The following is a 20,905-nucleotide window of genomic DNA, read 5'->3' on the forward strand; positions in this document are numbered from 1 at the left end:
TATTGTTGCGGATTTGGAAACCTTACTGCACACAAACAGATAGCAGCCCCAAAGCTTAGTTATTTCAATAAGTATGTGTTTATAGTTAGGATCTGTCTAATGGGAATTTCGTGTGTGCGCTACGAGTTACTTTTTTAGTTAGGTTTTTTTTATACATCCTCCACATCTACATAAACTACGACAACTCAACAACTACAAGAACGACAACAACATCGCCACCGTCCCTGACTCGACCCGGTCGCCATTACGCACGTGTTTTTGGCTGGGGACGTGGGCGGAGCTTTCGTTGTCTCCGGTCGAAGCTCCGCTCTCAGGAGGGGAGGAGAGCGTTTCCTCCAGCCAATGAGCAGAGGGCGAGCACTACACGCGCGCCCAAGCCAATCGAGAGGCCGCCACGAGTCACCTGAGAACCCCTCGTCCAATCAGGAGGCGAGTGGCCAGGAGAAGAAGCCCCTCCCTCCTAAAGAGGAGGAGTGTGGTTGTCGGGACCAGTGTTCTGCAGACGGAGATCGTGGCGTTTGCTGAGCAGCCTGTCATCGTGTGTGAGACATTTCTTGTGGGAAAGGACATTTCAATTAAGACATTTCCAACCTGGCATCCAAAGCCAGTGAGTGGTTGTCGACAAGAGTGCGTTATGGAGGATCGTGGCGATAGCGGTCTGCAATCATGGTGGTGATTGCGGAACGGCCTGTGGTCGTTGTTGAGCATTCTGCAGTCTTGGTGCTGGCAACGCCAAGGTCGTGGGTTGGAGTCCCACCGTGGTGGTTCGCGTCGGTGTGACCGCACGAGGCAGGACAGGTACCCCGGCCCAGCTCGACTGACTGAAGACCCACTGAGGTCCATTCTCTGGGTATTTGTGTGTGTGTGTGTGTTTGTCGGCCCTGTCTTCAAGTAGAATCGTGTAAGTGCTTTCCTTTGCTTGTAAATTACATTTATTTTATTCGTGCTCCCCTCGTCCCCGATTATTGTAAATAAATTCCCCTATTGTTGAATATACCAGCTCGTCCTTGTCCTTTCTATCATTGTTCTGCCGCGCTGCGAACGGGAATTAGGAGGCCTCATTGTTGCCTAATCGTGCAATTGGCCGGTAGGGTTCTGGTACTCTCCGCTCGGGGTACGACTCGGATCCGGCTCGGTAACGGCCCGGATCGCGCAGATCCTGCCGAGGGTGAATTTCCCCGGTAGTTTGACGACGTGGGTATTGAGGTATATTGAAATTGGCAATTGACCCTACCCCACGTGGTCGACCTATTGGCGATCTTTGGTCCGATAAGGGACCCGTGACCTTTCGGATTTATCTGAAAGGTACGACCTAAATTCCGGGTGTTCGGTGGAGCCGACTCTACTGCTCCACCTAGCGGTCGTGCTCGCCACCGAGACCCGGCCCCACAACAATATATCCTTTTAAATCAGAAAATAAACAGAAATGGCATTGACAAAATAATTGACACCCTAGATTTAATATTTGGTATCACAGACTTTTGACAAAATAACTACAGTGAAGCACTTCCTGTATCCATGAATGAGCTTCCTTCACCTCTCTACTGGTAGTTTTTTCCACTCTTATTGTACAAACTGCTCCAGTTCTCCCAGATTTGAAGGGTGCCTTCTCCCAACTGCTGTTTTCAGATCTCCCCACAGGTGTTCAATGGGATTTAGATCTGGACTTATTGCTGGCCACTTCCGGTTCCGGTTTTATTGAACTTCCGGTTCCGGTTTTGAGCAGCGAGAGGTCTCCTTTGGGACTCCCTGCTGACGTTCTCAAAGCTAAGTTTCCGGTTGTTATTTGTCCCGTTTTAACTGTTTAATTTTCTCACCTACATGTTACTGTGTGTTGCTAGTTCGGTTTTGTTTCAAAAATCGTGCTATTTTGTGAGTATTTTTGTCGACGTTCTTACCTGTGCTTGAGGCCTACCGGTTCCACTCGGTGTTCGATCGTTTTTTTTTTGTTGTTTGTTTTTTCTCCCCATTACCTTCATTTTCTATCCTCCCCATTACCTTCAATTTTGATCCTCCCCACTTTCCAAACATCCCCCATTCTCCCAACTAATCTCTTTCTTATCTCAAAAAAAAAAAAAAAAAAAAAAAAAAAAATTAAAAACCTACAACAACAACACGCTCACCTTCTCCCGATTCTGCTTCTTCTTCTTCCTCTTAACTTCCTCCTCGTCTTCTTCCTCGATTTTTTTTTGATTTTTTTTATTTTTTTTTTACACTTCCATGACCTAATCTGTTGAACTCTCTCATATATTAATATTAACAACAAAAATATATATATATTTATATATATATACACCCAACAACAACAACACGCTCACCTTCTCCCCTTCTCCCGATTCTGCTTCTTCTTCCTCTTAACTTCCTCCTCGTCTTCTTCCTCGATTTTTATTTTTATTTTTATTTTTTATTTTTTTTATTTTTTTTTTTTACACTTCCATGACCAAATCTGTTGAACTCTCTCATACATTATTTTTAACAACAAAAACGATCTTATAATGCTTCATCTTCCTCTCTCACACATGTGGTACTCTTTACTGTTTCACAATGCACTACTCTTCTGCTATTTTAACAGATTGCTCTCATTTCGAGCTCTCCTTCATTCCTTGCCTAAAAAATCCAACTATTACAGCGCTTCTTCTCTCCATGCTCTGAATTCGCCTTCATTGCACCCATCAAGAATTGTGTTAAATCGCATCTCTGACCTAAAACTTTTAAAAACCACAGTTTGCCATGGATGCTCGCTTTCCATCAAACATTCTTTTTTTCCAACTTCAGTGCCAACTCACCCCCCTCACCCCTCACTCTCACTCTCAAAGCAACCATCCCACTCTTCTCCCTCCAAGCCCCCCTCTCATCTCTCTCAAAAATCCCCCGCTCACCTTTCTCCCACCTTTCATCCCCCTCACTCTTCCTTCTCAAAGTTGCCCCCCCTCTCATCCACCAACCTGCCTCCCTCCACTGCCCTCTCACCTCCATCTCTTCACTCCACCTCCTCAAATCCTCAACTGCCTTCTTCCTTGTCTCTTGTCCCCCTCTCCCCCAGCACCACAGAGCCTTTTCTCCTCCTCATTCGGTCCCCTCCCCCCGCTGTTCTGCAATACCCCACCCTCCTCCAGCAACCCTCCTTACCTGCCCCCTCGTCCCTTGTCCTACCCTCCCCCTCCCCTCCACCTCCTGCACCCAAAGCCTCCTCCCCTTCCTCTTCATTAAAAGTGTGGACCTCAAATATCCGGGGCCTTCGCTCAAACCTTTCAGATCTTTCCATACAGGTTGCCACTGACAAACCAGACATTATCTGCCTAACAGAAACTTTCCTCTCCCAAGACGTGTCTGACTCCCAAGTATCTCTCCCTGGCTACTCCCTCTTACGGTATGACAGACCTGAGCCTCGTCCTGGTGGAGGTGTTGCTCTCTTCATCAAAGACTCTATTCCTCACTCTCCATGCACTGCTCTCACTCCCCCACACCCCCAGGAATACCTCTGGCTTCGGCTTCCCCTCCACTCCCACCTCATGTTTATATGTGTACTGTACCGTCCACCGAACAGTGATGACTCCATCTACATCTCACTATCCGAAAACATGGACCATCTTCTATCTTCTCATCCAAACTCTCTCTTCCTCTTATGTGGTGACTTCAATTGTCATCACGCCAGTTGGCTAGGTGTGGGTACCTCTCTCACCTGCCATGGCACCTCAGCAAAAGCTTTCTGCGACTCATTGGGACTGACTCAATCGGTCAACTTCCCGACCCGGATCTCAACCAATGGTACTCCATCTCTTCTGGATCTGATTTTGACAAATTTCCCTGACAATATCTGCTGCTCTTCCTTCGCTCCAATTGGTTCTTCTGACCACGTCCTTGTTAAAGTGGACATCTCTCTGGCTGTTATCAGAGAACCACCTCACCGCCGTCGAGTCTGGCATTTCACTCAAGCCGACTGGCAGGGTCTCCGAGCAGCCATCAAACTTACAGACTGGTCTCCTATCACTACTTTCTCAAACATCAACTCATCCTGGGAATTCTTTCAAAGAAACTTGCTCTCCCTCATGCACAGATTTATCCCCTCTCGTGTTCAGTTGTCTTACCCTTCCTCCCGCCCTTGGTTTACTGAAGCTTGTGGCGAGGCAGTTGTCCTGAAACAACTTGCCTTTGCCTCATGGAAAGCAAACCCAACTGAGGGCAATCTCAGTTCTTTCCACAAAGCTCGGAACAAGTGTGTAGCTACCCTCAGGAGAGCCAGAAAACAACATCTTTCTCATCTCAAGTCTGAACTCTCAAACCTCTCTCCCTCCTCAAAATCCTGGTGGCGTTTAATCAAATCTGTTTCTGGTGTATGTTCCCCCTCCATCCCCTCCCTTACCTCAAATGGCCGCACTGCTGATTCCACACGTGATAAAGCTGAATGTCTAAACTCGGTGTTTGCAGCTAAATCTTGTGTCCCAAACCCATCACTATCTCTACCCACTTTACCCAGTCGCACCCAACTGTCCCTGGACTCTGTATCCTTTTCTCCTGACAAGGTGGAGAGCTTGCTTTCAAACCTCGAGTCAGATTCTGCAACCGGTCCAGACGGCATCAGCCCACGTGTCCTCAAAGCCTGCTCTTCTGCTCTTGCTCACCCTCTCTCTGTTCTATTCACCCTCTCATTTGCCCAAGGTCATCTGCCATCTGCTTGGAAATCTGCTAACATCACTGCCCTGCATAAAAAGGTGCAAAAACAGATCCCTATAACTACAGACCAATCAGCCTTCTCCCAATCATCAGCAAGGTGATGGAATCCATCATCGCCTCAGATATGAAATCCTTCCTCTTCTCCAATGGCTTGATTTCCAATCATCAATTTGGTTTCAGACCAGGTCACTCTACCCTGGATATGCTACTTCTGCTCTCCCATCAATGGATGGAGGTCCTCAATGCCAGACAGGAAATCCGAGCCGTATCCCTGGACATATCACGTGCTTTTGACACAGTCTGGCACCCTGCCCTACTCACCAAACTCTCTTCCCATGGTATTCAAGGACATCTCCACTCATGGCTCGCAGACTTCCTCTCCTGTCGCAGTCAACGTGTGGCCCTAAATGGAGTTCTTTCATCCCCTCTTCCTGTGCAGGCTGGAGTTCCTCAAGGTAGCGTTCTGGGCCCTGTTCTTTTTCTGGTTTTCATCAATGATCTCTCGGACTCTCTGGAAAATCCTCTATTTCTCTTTGCCGACGACTCCACCCTCTGCCGTACCATCTGTCATCCCTCAGACCGGCAAGCAGCAGCTTCTTCACTCACTGCAGATCTGGATAAAATCACAAACTGGTCCAACACGTGGAACATGTCTTTCAATCCAGACAAATCTCACACTCTCACTATGTCTCTTCGAAAGGACCGTTTACAAACCCCCCATCCACTTTCTCAACAATCCTCTGGAAGAAGTCTTTTCTTTCAAGCTTCTAGGTCTCACTATCTGCCATGACCTTTCCTGGGAAAGTCACATTTCCAACCTCGCCTCAAAAGCCAGTCGCCGACTGGGAATCCTCCGTCGTGCTAAGTCCTTCCTCGGCCCTCTTGAGCTCCTGACCACTTACAAAGCTTTTGTCCGTAGCCTGATGGAGTACTGCTCTCCCCTCTGGGCTGGTGCTCCTGCCTCCCACCTTTCTCGGCTTCACGCTGTCGAAACCAGGGCATTTAAGATCATCGGCATCTCCCGCAATGAAGCTGAGTCTTTGGGCCTCTCACTCAATCACCGCAGGTTGGTCGGTGGTCTTTCTGTCTTCTACCGACTCCTCTCCAGCCTTGCCCCCCTGCTCTCTCTGCGATTTGTCCCCACCACATTTCCACAGGGCGCTCAAGGTCCGCCAACAACCCCCTTCTGGTAAAACTACCAAAATCACTAATCACTGCTCATCTTCACTCTTTCATTCCTCTTTTTTCCTGCCTTTGGAATAAACTTCCTCACTCTATTCTTTCCCATTCTTCCCTCCAGGCTTTCAAAACAGCTGTTCACCACCACCTCTTATCTTCCCCCATCCAAATCCTCGATCTTTTCTACCCCCGATAATCCACCCAAGCCCACTTCCTTCATTTCTCCTACTTTCCTTCCTGAAAGTCCCTGAAATGTCCATCTTCTCTTCGCCATGTTCCCCGACCCATCCCCATCCCTCTCCCTTCCACAGTTCACCTAATGTGTCTGTTCCCCACTGTTTTGTCCCTTCCACTCCCGCCCCTCTTGTCTCATTCCTCCTTGCTGTGAGTTGTGTGTTAGCTCTCATACGAGCCTCGACCAAGGTATACAAAAAAAAAAAAATAAAAAAAATAAACCATTCCTGGGTGTTTTTTTGAAGTGGGTTTGGGGTCATTGTCCTGCTGCAAGGCCAATGACCTTCGACGGAGACCCAGCTTTCTGACACTGGGTTGAACATTGTGCTCCAAAACGCCTTGGTAATCTCCTGATTTCATGATGCCGTGCACACATTCAGGGCACTCATTGCCAGAGGCAGCACAGCAACCCCAAAACATCACTGAACCTCCTTCATGTTTGACTGTAGGGAAGGTGTTCTTTTCCTTGAAGGCTTCATTTTGTTATCTGTAAACACAGAGATGATGTGCTTTCCCAAAAAGATCCAATTTGGTCTCATCTGTCCACAGGACATTCTCCCAGAAGGATTTTGGCAAACTCCAGTCGGACTTTCTTCTATCTCTCAGCAGTGGGGTCCTCCGAGGTCTCCTACCATAGAACCCCCTTTCATTGAGTTGGTGATGGATGGTGCGAGTTGAAACTGTCGTACCTTGTGTCTGAAGGTCAGCTTGAATCCGTTTGGCAGTTGATCGAGGTGCTTTCTCCACCATTCGAACAATCCTTCGCTGCAATCTTCGATCAAGTTTTCTCTTGCGGCCACGTCCAGGGAGGTTGGCTACAGTGCCATGGGCCTTAAATTTCCTGATAACATTCCATACCGTGGACACAGGACTATTCAAACTGGTTGAATGAGTGGTTTTTACATTGCAGGCACTTGCAACTCACCACAGGTGAGTTCAATTCCAAAGTAAAGGAGAATCACCTGCTTGGAATATAATTTTCTCATAACTTTTTTTTGGGCCATTTTAGGATTTCTGTGTGGAATAAGCGAAGCTTTAGTTGTTTTTTTCCAGCTTTTTTGTTTTGTACCAATGCAAACCAAAGAAATATATATGTGAATACCAAAATATTTTTTAAATTTCAACAATTTTCTGCAAGAAATTGTGTATATTTGAAAAAAGTGCAAGGAAGCCTATATTTTTGGCCACGACTGTACGTACGTATGTCTGTTCCCTTGCAAGGAACTCTTTGCATGAGGAGGCGATCGGGCCAATCAAAGCCTGCACAGTAATTGCCAACCTCGGGTTGTTTTGTCTGTGCACTGTCCTTTTAAAATGTTTAGCATCAAGCAAGGAAGCTGCAAGTACCATTTGAAAACTTTGTTGGGGTTGGAACCACTGACCTCCTGGACTCGGAACAGATGCTCTAGCCATTATACCACTGAATCTGGGCATTAAATGGTTGCAACTATATGGTGATTCTTGGCTTTGAGTATTCAACTAATGAAATAGTGTCACTTTATTTAACCGCTTGACTTATGATGCTTATTTATTCATTATTGGTTTGTGTTGCCACCCAGGTGATTTACACCACTTGTATGAAACGTAGAGTTGCATAACGGTTCACGTTTGCTGTTTCTTACGTCGTCGTTCGCCAATTTGTTCCTCCTCTACATTTCATTTTTTTCTAAAGATTTTGCAGCTTGATATCGAATTAAAACATTTGAAAGGAGAACGGCAGTCGGTGGAGCACGTAACTCTGCCAGGCTGAACAGTTTATGTTTTGTATCCCACTGATGGGCTGGATCTGGATCCAGACCTGAACCAAAATTGAGTCGGCTTGTTCTTGGCACCTATGCAACTCATCCACCTAATTTTGTCACAACTCGTCCACAAGTTTTTGAAATATCATGCTCTGTATCAATTTTGGTCCCATCTCTCAATGGTGAAGAATCCCTTTGAAATTCTTCTACCCGGATTCGGATCTTCTCCAAAATGTAATCAATTCGTCCTTGACCGAATCCGTCCAAAACCTTTTGACATATCCTGTTCACAGACAGGCAGACAGACAAAGAAACAGGGGTGAAAACATCACCTCCGTCCACTCGTAGAGGTGACACAGGCAATAAAATGGAAAGCAACCAAATTCGTTTTGGCAGGAAGATTTGAGTGCAAAATGTGTTTGTGTACCACTGTTGCCGCTAATGACCATGTTGATAACGAGTCGATACATACTGATTATTGTTTTGTTGTTTATCTCTTTTTTTTTTTAATTTTTAAGATTTGTTTGAATTTTAATTGGACAACTTGTTTTAATCCTGACAGAAAACATTCTATTGGTCATTGTTGAATATCGTGTTGCTCAATTCGTGTCTTGCCCTCCAGCGGGTCGTCTTCTTTGTTCGTATGTGGCACTTGGCTACGGGTTAGCATCGTCGGCTGAGGGCACGGCTTTGAAGCTGATGCAGTGCCCTCTGCTGGTGAGGCAAGAGTTTGGAATTAGTTTGTAATAGCTTGCCTACTCTTCGCAAAGGACAGCGTGGGATCTTTAACATCCACCAATGAATGCCGGCAGATGGGATGCCCTTTTAACGTCCATCTGAGGCAGTGCTGGATTAACCATTAGGCAGACGAGGCATGTGCCTTAGGGCCAGCCAAAAACTTGGGCCAAAAATTATTTTCACATTAAATATGTCTTTTTTCTGTATTAAATATTTTGTTCTTGAATCAGTTCATCTTTTGGCTGGGGTCCATTTCCATGAGCCCGAGTTCTAATTTAAAATTTTTCAGGCCATTCTCTAAAATTTCAAAATGTGCCTTCGGGCCAGCCGAGGCTTAATCCGGCACTGATCTGAGGGATTGCACACACATTGATGAATCACCCTGCCAGTGAAACACTGGGATGACGGTCTATAGGATCGGCATTAGAATCCAGGCTAGACTGCTTAGAGGCAAGTGTGCATACCTATCGGTCATCCTGTCATCCCTTAGTGAGTGTCGTGATGGAGTCTGAATTGTTAACAGATCATTTTGCCCAGGTTGATGTTCTATGTGTTTGTGCTTATTTTGTTTAATTTCACCCGAGTTTAATTGGGTGCAAGTTTATTATCCGTGTTGCTGTTGCTGTGTGTGTACAGCCATACCGCTCTCCCGTAAGCTGCTTGAGAGAACGCGACGCAAACAGAAAAAGGTATTGGGTGAATGTGTACCTTTTCATATGACCAATGGTCTGTTTTTATTTTACTTTACCGACCTGTGCATCCATTTTGCATCATGTGGTTTAGTTTGTCTGGAAGTTCTTGTGTTGCAACTATCTAATTAATTTTCCAAACGGTTCTTCCCTCCATTCTTTCACAACTGTTGTCAAAGTAAAGTTTCACATGATTCTTTATCATCTGCAAAATAGTTATAAATGAAGGGCAGGACTATTATGGTTATATTAGTGAATTAATTTATTTCATTTGGTTGTTCCATGAATAGCCAAAGTGAGGAAAATGCAGTAAGGTGATGTGTGGTTGAGGAAACTGAGGTGAGGAAACTGTGTAAGGCAATGGATTGTTGAGGAAACCATCGTAAGGTAATGAGTGATTGAAAAAACTGGTAAGGTAATGGGAGATTGAGGAAATGGCAGTAAAGTGATGGGAGGTTGAGGAAACTGCGCGAAGGTGATGGGAAGTTGAGGAAAATGTGGTGAGGAAATGCGAGGTTAAGGAAACCGCAGAAACTTGATGGGATGTTTCGGAAGTCACAGTGAGGAAATGTAATGTTCAGGAAATTGTGGTAAGGCAATGTGAGATTGAGAAAACCGTGTTTAGGCGGTGGGAGGTTGAGAAAACTGTGATTAGTCGGTGGGAGGTTGAGGAAACTGCAGGAAGGTGATGGGAGATTGAGGAAACCGTGATTAGGCGGTGGGAGGTTGAGAAAACTGTGATTAGGCGGTGCGAGGTTGAGGAAACTGCAGGAATGTGATGGGAGGGTGAGGAAACCACGATAAGGGAGCGTCAGGTTGAGGATACCTTGGTGAGAAAAGGTGTGGTTGAGGAAACCTTGGTGAGGAAATGTGTGGTTGAGGAAACCTTGGTGAGGAATTGCGAGGTTGTGAAAACCTTGGTGAGGAATTGCGAGGTTGTGAAAACCTTGGTGAGGATATGCGAGGTTGAAGAAACCTTGGTGAGGAAATGCGAGGTTGAGGAAACCTTGGTGAGGAAATGCGAGGTTGAGGAAACCTTGGTGAGGAAATGCGAGGTTGAGGAAACCTTGGTGAGGTAATGCGAGGTTGAGGAAACCTTGGTGAGGAAATGTGAGGTTGAGGAATATCTTGGTGAGGAAATGCGAGGTTGAGGACACCTTTGTGAGGCAATGCTAGGTTGAGGAAACCTTGGTGAGGAAATGTGAGGTTGAGGAAACCTTGGTGAGGAAATGCAAGGTTGACGAAACCTTGGTGAGGATATGCGAAGTTGAGGAAACCTTGGTGAGTATATGCGAGGTTGAGGAAACCTTGGTGAGTATATGCGAGGTTGAGGAAACCTTGGTAAGGGAATGCTAGGTTGAGGAAACCTTGGTAAGGGAATGCTAGGTTGAGGAAACCTTGGTAAGGCAATGCAAGGTTGACGAAACCTTGGTGAGGAAATGCTGGGTTGAGGAAATCTTGGTGAGGATATGCGAGGTTGGGGAAACCTTGGTGAGGATATGCGAGGTTGAGGAAACCTTGGTGAGGAAATGCAAGGTTGAGGAAACCTTGGTGAGGATATGTGAAGGTGAGGCAATGCTAGGTTGAGGAAACCTTGGTGAGGACATGCTAGGTTGAGGACACCTTGGTGAGGACATGCGAGGTTGAGGAAACCTTGGTGAGGAATTGCGAGGTTGAGGAAACCTTGGTGAGGAAATGCAAGGTTGAGGAATCCTTGGTGAGGAATTGCGAGGTTGAGGAATGCGAGGTAGAGGTAACCTTGGTGAGGCAATGCTAGGTTGATGAACCCTTGGTGAGGAATTTGCTATGTTGAGGAAAACCTTCGTGATGATATGCGAGGTTGAGGCAACCTTGGTGAGGATATGCAAGGTTGAGGAATCCTTGGTGAGGTTATGCGAGGTTGAGGAATCCTTGGTGAGGTTATGCGAGGTTGAGGAATCCTTGGTGAGGATGTGCGAGGTTGAGGAAACCTTGGTGAGGAAATGCAATGTTGAGGATTCCTTGGTGAGGAATTGCGAGGTTGAGGAAACCTTGGTGAGGATATGCGAGGTTGAGGAAACCTTGGTGAGGCTTTGTGAGGTTGAGGAGACCTATGTGAGGTTGAGGAAACCTTGGTGAGGAAATGCGAGGTTGAGGAAAACTTGGTGAGGCAATGCTAGGCTGAGGAGTAACCTTGGTGAGGATATGCGAGGTTGAGGAAACCTTGGTGAGGAAATTGCAAGGTTGAGGAATCCTTGGTGAGGATTTGCGAGGTTGAGGAATCCTTGTTGAGGCAATGCTAGGTTGAGGAAACTTGTTGAGGGAAAGCGAGGTTGAGGAAACCTTGGTGAGGAAATGCGAGGTTGAGGAAATCTTAGTGAGGAATTGCAAGGTTGAGGAAATGGTGAGAAGGGGATGGGAGGTTGAGGAAGGCAATATTAGGTTGAGGAAGGCAATGTGAGGTTGTGGAAACTGTGGTAAGGCAATATCTGGTTGAGGAATTCCTTGCTAGGAAAATGTGAGGTTGAGGAAACCTTGGTAAGGAAACGTGAAGTTGAGCAATCCTTAGTAGGGCAATGTGAGATTGAGGAAACCATGGTAAGGCAATGTCTGGTTGAGGAATCCTTGGTAGGGCAATGTGGGGTTGAGGAAACCTTGGTAAGGCAATGCAATGTGAGGTTGAGGAAACCTTGGTAGGGCAATGTGAGATTTTGAAACCATGGTAAGGCAATGCAATGTGAGGTCGAGGAAACCTTGGTAAGGCAACGTGAGGTTGAGCAATCCTTGGAAAGGCAATGTGAGGGTGAGGAAACCTTGGTAGGGCAATGTGAGATTTGGAAACCATGGTAAGGCAATGCAATCTGAGGTCGAGGAAACCTTGGTAAGGAAACGTGAGGTTGAGCAATCCTTGGAAAGGCAATGTGAGGGTGAGGAAACCTTGGTAATGCAACGTGAGGTTGAACAATCCTAAAGGCCCTGTCACACCTTGACGATTTAGCCAGTGTATGCCCGACGTATGAAAAATTTGGCTAAAACGCTGGCACACGTCGAATACGTTATGGGTAAGTTTGTATATGTTAAGAGCACGCTGGCATACGTCGTGGTACGCTGGCATTCGTCGTAGTACGCCGAGCTGTTAGACAAATTTTCCATGCTTGAAATTTTTCGACGTATGCCAGCGTATGACTCGCACGTTCCGCATAACGCTGGCCATAAGTTGTAGGCACGTTACGCGATCGTTGACACACGTCGACACACGTTACTTTTAAGTTACTCATAAGTCGAAACACGTCGAGGTAATGTTTAACGTACCCGAAACTTATTTCTAACCTATGAGTAATGTGTTGTAGTCACGTTACGCGATTGTTGACACACGTCCACACACGTTACTTGTACGTTACTCATAAGTCGAAACACGTCAAGGTAATGGTTAGCGTCAGTGTTCCAGACTCCCTGTTTTGTTTTGTTTTTTTCCTTCGGTATGACGGTGATGTTGACACTTCGATTTCTAGTGCGGTTATAATATAATATAATTAATAGGCTGCCGCTCAACGATTTAAATCATAACCACACTAGAAATCGAAGTGTCAACATCACCGTCATACCGAAGAAAAAAAAAAACCAAAAAAAAAACCAGGGAGTCTGGAACACTGACGCTAACCATTACATAGACGTGTTTCGACTTATGAGTAATGTACAAGTAACGTGTGTTGACGTGTGTCAACGATCGCGTAACGTGCCTACAACTTGTGGCCAGCGTATGCGGAACGTGTGTCGTACGCCGAGTACGTCGAGAAATTTTCAACATGCTGAAAATTTCTCAACGTACTCTGCGTATGACGACGTATGCCAGCGTGCTCTTAACGTATACAAAACTTACCCATAACGTATTCGACGTGTGCCATCTTTGTTCGGCACACGAGTGCGGTTATGATTTGAATCGTCGAGCCGCAGCCTATGAATAGCCTACGCCACGTTATTGTCGGCGATACGCTGCCTCGTGCTATGCATAAGTTAGACTATCGTTGGGCATAGGTTGTGAACACCGACAACACGCTCAGCATTCGTTGGTATAAGTTATCTATATGTGATTGAAACGTTCTGTGTACGTTACGAATACGTTATGCATACGTCCAACACGTTATTATACGCCCAAAACTTAAAAAAAAAAAACATCAATAGTTCAGCATACGCCAGCGTTTTACATACATTTTGAGACCTTGCCATACGCTGGCTAAAACGTCAAGGTGTGACAGCCCCTTTAGTAGGGCAATGTGAGATTGAGGAAACCATGGTAAGGCAATGCAAGATGAGGTCAAGGAAACCTTGGTAAGGCAATGCAATGTGAGGTGGAGGGAATGCAATGTGAGGTCGAGGAAACATTGCAAGGGCAACGTGAGGTCGAGGAAACCTTGCCAGGGCAACGTGAGGTCGAGGATACCTTGCCAGGGAAACGTGAGGTCGAGGATACCTTGCCAGGGCAACGTGAGGTCGAGGAAACCTTGCCAGGGCAACGTGAGGTCGAGGAAACCTTGCCAGGGCAACGTGAGGTCGAGGATACCTTGCCAGGGCAACGTGAGGTCGAGGATACCTTGCCAGGGCAACGTGAGGTCGAGGATACCTTGCCAGGGAAACGTGAGGTCGAGGATACCTTGCCAGGGCAACGTGAGGTCGAGGAAACCTTGCCAGGGCAACGTGAGGTCGAGGAAACCTTGCCAGGGCAACGTGAGGTCGAGGATACCTTGCCAGGGCAACGTGAGGTCGAGGATACCTTGCCAGGGCAACGTGAGGTCGAGGATACCTTGCCAGGGCAACGTGAAGTCGAGGATACCTTGCCAGGGCAACGTGAGGTTGAGGATACTTTGCCAGGGCAACGTGAGGTCGAGGATACCTTGCCAGGGCAACGTGAGGTTGAGGATACTTTGCCAGGGCAACGTGAGGTCGAGGATACCTTGCCAGGGCAACGTGAGGTCGAGGATACCTTGCCAGGGCAACGTGAGGTCGAGGATACCTAGCCAGGGCAACATGAGGTCAAGGGAAATGCGGTAAGGCAATCGGAGATTGAGGAACCCCCCGTAAGGTGATGGTAAATTGCACCACCTCGACAAGACTTCCTGAGCAAACATCGTTTTTGACAAAATGTTTTTTCTCAAAGTTATCTTTTTGGTAAATATTGGATTTCCCAAGTTGAATTGCACCTGAAGCTTGATTACCCTCAAATGTGAATTATTTCTTGTTTTAAAAAAAAAATCTTCACATTAATATTCAAATTGTCTGTTGATCTGACCTGGGATGCGGAACTTGGTGGTTAATGCTTTTTGGGGTCTGCTCGGCTGTGGTTGCCTTATATCGTGTGTTCCTGTGTGCAGGCCTTGGCCGGGACGATCGCACACTTATCCCCATCGAAAAGCATAGCCGAGGAATTCGCAGGTCAAATCAAGGTCGATTTCAATGTGAGTCTCAATGCACTGGCACGAGTCTTAATTAATGAAAGTGGGGGAGGGAGCTGGTAAGTTTTGAATATGGAAGGGAAGTATGAAAGATTTTGGTTCGTCGCATGTACAAGCTGTTATCTTATTATCCTGTTATTGAGGTTTTGAATTATAAAATAGCGTACGCTCAATATATTTTGTGACCTTTGATAGGCAGTTCCCATTGTAATGACCGTCTTGTGCCAAACTTTGACCACAGCAGGTCGATTAATCTTGCCTTGAAGGTCAATAATGCTTTTGTCTATGATCCATGTAAGGAGTGATGTGTTAATTGAGACTAGCTTACTTATCAGAACCCTAACACTGAGGCCACCAATCCAGTTTCCCCACCTTTAGTGTGTGTTGGTGTGTGTTGGTGTGTGTTGGTGTGTGTTTGTGTGCGTGCATGCGTGCGTGCGTGCATGTGATATATTCCATTACTAGTTTTTACTTGTGCAGGTGTTGAGACTTATTGAAGAATGCATCAACAAGGGGGCAAAGAGTCAATAGACGCAGCATGAGGCGAAGGGGGTAACATGGATAACAACATGTGGATGTACCACAGCACGAGGTGTTGCACATGAAAGGGGTACAGGTTTTCAGTAGGTGTATTAAAGTTCCAAAGGTAAAAATGGGTCGGAACATGAGTGTTGGTGCCTTGGTGGACAGCAGACTTGATTGAAGGCCTGGTGGGAAGAGCATAACAACAGACTCAGGGATATGGTTCTACTTGCGAAAGAGGAGGGCAATTAATTCATGGAGAACATGAAGTATAGAATTTGGAAAGTAAAAGCATTAGGTTTGACATGCGGAGGTAACTCGGTGAAACGTCGGAATCCCAGTCTCTGTGAAGGCTTGTGTTGGTCTGTGTCATTGGATAAGATGAACAGTAGAGTACTGTATGCTTGCTGTCATGGGAAACGACGTGTGGCTGATTTTTCAAGCATTAGTTTTCCGTCAGACCAAACTGTGCTGCCAAGTAATGCTGTGGCATTTGCAATGACAAAGAGGTTATTGATATAGATTAAGAACTGGACACCCCCTTGAGGGACGTCACCTTCTAAAGGTGGAACTTGGGAGAGAATGACAACCCCGCTGCTTGTGAATGTGCAGGGAATCTGATAGCCACTCCAGGAGGGGGCCCTGGCTGATAGTTTAGAAAGGGTAGCAGACACGATAAATAATGAAACTTGATCAAATGCATTGGAGATGTGCAGTGAGCTTGTGCTGATCTTTTGTTTGTGATTGAGAGCATCCATCAGTCATTGACTTGGACAAAGTGACACGACCTGAGAGGAAATCTGTGATGTCGGCAGTTCTCAGAGATTGACATGGAAACGAGCAGACAGTGGTTGACAGGGAAGTTAATAATTCTTGAGTTTTAAACCACTGATACTGGTCGTGTTTGTGTCAGAGTCGTTGAGTGTTTTGGAATTCCTTCACGTTTATGGAGGAGAGGTTCACATGCTCGAGGGAGTTGGGTTGGTGGGAGTGGGTTTGATAGGTACAGTAAAAATAAAAGAGGTGTTGGGGACCATGACCTTTTCCATGAAGACAGAGGTAAGGCACTTATCCTTGGCATGATCATTGTTCATCATGGTTGTCTTTCCAGAGTGAAGTAACATACCAGAAACAGCCGTTATCAAATACTATGGATGTTTTGTGGATAATGAAGGCCCTGATCTGGAGCTTTGGCATGATTCAGGACAGAAAGAATATTGAGAGCTTTCCAGAAAGATCACAGGTGCCTATCGGTGAGCTTGTCTTTCCAGGTGGAAAATTCAAGCTGCTTTCCCTCAACACACGGGTCCTTGTATCAGGACAGGATGTTGAGCAGGATATGTGGAGATGTTGAATGAAGGTATGCGGTGATGATGGAGCGAGAGTAGTATGTGATGAAATGAGTCCCATTCAGTCTATCTCCAGAGATGAAGAGACTGTGGATAGTTACTCGAAAATGGAAGAGATAGCAGACTGCATGCTAGACCAATTTGACTGATTGAACCATCACACATGGTGGTACCTTCCAAAATCCAGGATTTCTGCATACCTCTATTCTTTTTATTCCCCTCTCTCCCTCCCCTTGCTGTTTGTGGAATTTCCTTCTTGAGACAGGTCAATCACACTCTTCCCTCCCAAGCATCAAGGAAATGATGCACTACCACCTACATACCCAACCCACCCTCTTACTTGTGGGTTCCTGTTACCTTTCCTTCTTTTTTTCCTATTCTTTTGCTATTCATTCATTCCCTGCTTGTGTCCAACTTTAGCCACACTATCACTGCAACGCCTTTTTACACTGTCACCTCACTCTTGCATGAGCCTCGATTTTTATATGTTTTATTTTTTTTAATCGATGGAAGGACAGTGGACCACGTCCATCAACAAGACATTGACATCCTCGATGTGAGGAATCTTTGGGTCGCTCCTGGGAAATCGATTAGCCGTCTCCGTGCCATGGGCCCATTCAAGCAGGACTGACCATAGTTAATGATCAACAACAACACGTTATTGCGGGGAAGGATACAGATCCAGAGATATTCCTTCAAGATTGTGGGGACAGGGCTCAGTGGAAGCTATGTGAAGGGGACCAGAGGTCGACAACAACACCTCCACCTTCGTGAGCATTGGGTCTATCAACTCGATGTGTGGAATAAAGACGGAAGGAGATTATAGAGTTCAGGATGTCTTGAGAAAGAAAGCTTTCTGTTCAGCAGATGGCATCTCACAATTCATTTTTGTTTAGTTTTCCTTGTTACCATGACGACCATGATCATTTTTACTCCCTTAATTGTGATGTCCAACATGAGTGCTTGTTTTGTTGCTGTGTGTAGCAAGAAGAAAGCAGTATAAGGAAAATCTGGGGAGCTGGAGGCCTCTCTCTCCTTGCATCTTCTCCACATGCACTCTCTTTACCTGTGTGCTTGCTGTGTGGCAGTGCAGGCTTGAATCAGGTATTCCATGCAATTTTCTGTGTACCTTGTCCTTGCTTACAAAGCAGCCAATCAATTTGCCATGTATGAAACAACTTGGTTTAATGTGCTGGCATGCAAAACTTTCTGGGTTTAACTTTGCTTCCCCTTTATAACTCTTCCTGTCTGACACAATGGTGCAATGGTAGCACATGCATCTTTGAGATGTTTAGTCCGAGTTTGATTCCCGACCCGACTATAAACTGTTGGATAGATGTTTCGCATGTAGGGCGTTGCATGACAAAGTGCGCCGTCCCTCAGATGGACGTTGAACTCTGTGTCCTGTCTGCTAGCAGAGGATTGATGATAAAGATCCCTCGGTGTCTTTTGCGAAGAGTTGTCGAGTTATCGCCACCACCTTGAACAAATTACCAAGTCCTTCCACCCTCAGTGAAACGTCAGGTGAGCTGGTTCATGAAAGACTTGGCTAAAACCTTTACGTGGCCCGACCCCACAAGAAGGTGGGAATAACTGGTGCCTTTACAGTTGTATCCCCTCCCTTCTTTATTTGGCTCATCTCTTCCCACAATTCTCGATTACTCACCTCCATCTTTATCTCCTCACCATTGTTTCTTTTTTGATATCTATATATATATATATATATTCTTCCCCCCCCCCCCTCCCTTTTTCAGCTACAGTTTTGTGGAAGCTGCTGCGAGGCTTATCACTCATTCTGCCTGAATGAGGTGGACAGTTCTAGTGAGAGTGGTGAGGGAAGCGATGAGGAGAATGATGGTGAAAGTGCTGGAGGGAATGGCCGAGAGGGTGCAGAGGATGTGAAGGTGAAGAATAAGAAAGCAAGAATGGAGAGCGAGCGAGGAAAGCAAGGGGGAGAGGTTCCGCACTTGGAGAGCAGCGGAGAGTCGGTCGAAGGATTGAGAGACATCTGGGAGAGTGGGCGGAACCGAAGGGTCTGGAGGTGTCGGCTGTGCCTTTGTTGCATGGTCTGCGGCGGTGAAGGGACTAATCTCAAGGTGTGGTATAGTCCTTTGTTTCATTTTAGGCCTCAAGTGCCAGAGACATGTTTTTGGGTTATCCATGTGTCCGTCCGTTTTGTTCCCACAATAATTTATGAACCACTGAAGGGATTTTGAACAAACCTTGTGCAACAATGACCTGATATGGCTTTGGGGTCAAAGGTCATGGGACCTTAAGCTGAACGTAGCAGATTATGTTCACCGATTTTTTTTTTTTTTTTTTTTTTTTTTTTTTTTTTTTATTGCTCACCTGGGATGACGCATCGTCCATCCGTCTGTCCGTCCACAAACACTTGCAACAACTCTGAAACTACACACATGATTTTGATGAAACTTGAGCACAACCTTCATCACCCGGTATGTACCAAAGTTTTTCACGGCATTAAAAAAAATTGGGGCCTTGGGTTTTATGGGTGGTTGCCCCCCCATAATATGTATTTGCTTTCTTCTCTGAAACCACACACTGAATTTCGATGAAACTTGACCACCACCTTTATCACCCATGATGTACCAAAGCTTGTTCACACCATTAAAAACAATTGGGGTCTGAGGGTGTTTATGGGTGCGGCAGTGCCCCCCAAAATGGGTATTTGCTATAACATTCGTTCATTGGAACATTTTGCTGATTTGGCCCATGTTGACTTCCTCCTCAGTATCGTTATTCGACCAGGTGAGCGCCCAGGGGTATTGCCCCCTTTTTAGGTCATCTCGATGGAGATGACCTAATAAAACCAGTCTCGATGTCCGTACGTACGTACGTCCCCATTTTTTTCTTCCGATTTTCTTGGTATTTGGTATGTGGGTAGATGTCGATGAGGGATGCACTACGGTATGACCTTTGACCCGATTGAAGGTCAAGGTCAACATCAAGGTCACTCCAAAGTTGCAAAATCGTCCATTTTCAAAATCTATCTCCTCCGCCGTTTATGATCCGATCTTCGAAATTCCTTCGGATTCTGATAATATGGAACAATATCTAAATTTGGTCAGGCCGGTTTTTTGAAATCCCTCCTGGTTATCGAGTCACGTGTCTTCAAAGTTGGAAAAATCGCCGATGTGAAACCGTCAAAAAAAAACTTGCCCGATCTTGATGAAACTTGGTATGTAGGTCGGGGTCGATGAGTGATGCACGACGGTATGACTTTCGACCTGATTGAAGGTCAATGTCAAGGTCACCCGATGCTGTAAACTTGTGAAATCATCCATTATCAAAATATCATCCGCCATTTATGACTCAGAAATTCGGTTTGATTTCTGAGGTCCGGTTTCTATCCTTTTGAAGCAATATTGATCATAAATGTTCCAAATCAACCATTTTCAAAATCTATCTCCAGATAACTCAGAAATGTAGTTTGATTTCTGAGGTTTTCTATCCTTTTTACTCCCGGGCTTTCGTCTGTACGTTGAACCAAAAGACGAGACGACATCGAAGCCATTCTAAGCCGATCAGAGATCCACATCTACAGAGCTTCAGAGATGACTGTCACCCCCAACTGGGGGTAATTTTTTAATTTTTTTTTTAAACCAAACCTGATACAAAGGTATATTATGATGCAAAAATGAACTGATTTTATTTTGGGTTCAAAGGGTCAATGGTCATGTGACCTTCAACTGAAATTAGCAGATTTTTGTTACTGGCTGAAGGGATCTTGACCGAACTTGGGATAACTATTGACATACAAAGATGAACTGATTAAATTTTGGGTTCAAAAGGCCAAGGGTCTAAGGTAAAGAGTCCTTTGATTGAAAATCTGTTACTGCAATAACTTATGAACCACTCAAGAGATTTTATCCATACTTGACATACTTAGGGATTGTAATACAAAGATTAACCGATTCAATGTTAGATTGAACAGGTCAAAGGTCTCGGGCCCTTTGAAAATCATTTTGCAAACCTTAACTCTAGTTGTAAGCATTTGATGTCTCTATTGTACGTATCTGTCTTATCTGAACACAGAGGTAATTGGCGGAGGTTAAAAACTTGACTTCACACGGCCATTCTGTGCACTGCAGAATGAAAGTCTCCTTCAATATGCTCCAATCTCTTCTAATACTTGCAATTTGACACCATTTTTGGATTCGCTAGATATCCCTTATTGTAGGGTTTTCCGTGTGTGTGTGTGTGTGTGTGTGTGTGTGTGTGTGTGTGTGTGTGTGTGTGTGTGTGTGTGTGTGTGTGTGTGTGTGTGTGTGTGTGTGTGTGTGTGTGTGTGTCTGCAACGCGAGGCTCCACAGCACAAACCGATTTCG

At 45.6% G+C, this 20,905-nt stretch overlaps 1 protein-coding gene across 2 annotated transcripts in view; it reads left to right on the plus strand.

The window, feature by feature from the left end:
• LOC147016363 (uncharacterized) overlaps positions 1-20,905 on the plus strand; it is a 183,131-nt gene that overhangs the window by 86,999 nt on the left and 75,227 nt on the right. For both annotated transcript variants that reach the window (XM_085844977.1, XM_085844976.1), the window contains exons 10-13: positions 9,204-9,256; positions 14,605-14,688; positions 17,541-17,660; positions 18,311-18,652. In XM_085844977.1, the coding sequence (XP_085701103.1) occupies positions 9,204-9,256; positions 14,605-14,688; positions 17,541-17,660; positions 18,311-18,652 (599 nt within the window). The remainder of the gene's footprint in view (positions 1-9,203; positions 9,257-14,604; positions 14,689-17,540; positions 17,661-18,310; positions 18,653-20,905) is intronic.

Source organism: Eptatretus burgeri, chromosome 11 (genome assembly GCF_056783735.1).
Source record: "Eptatretus burgeri isolate ZD-2024b chromosome 11, Ebu_testis_v1, whole genome shotgun sequence".
Lineage (NCBI taxonomy): Eukaryota > Metazoa > Chordata > Myxini > Myxiniformes > Myxinidae > Eptatretus > Eptatretus burgeri.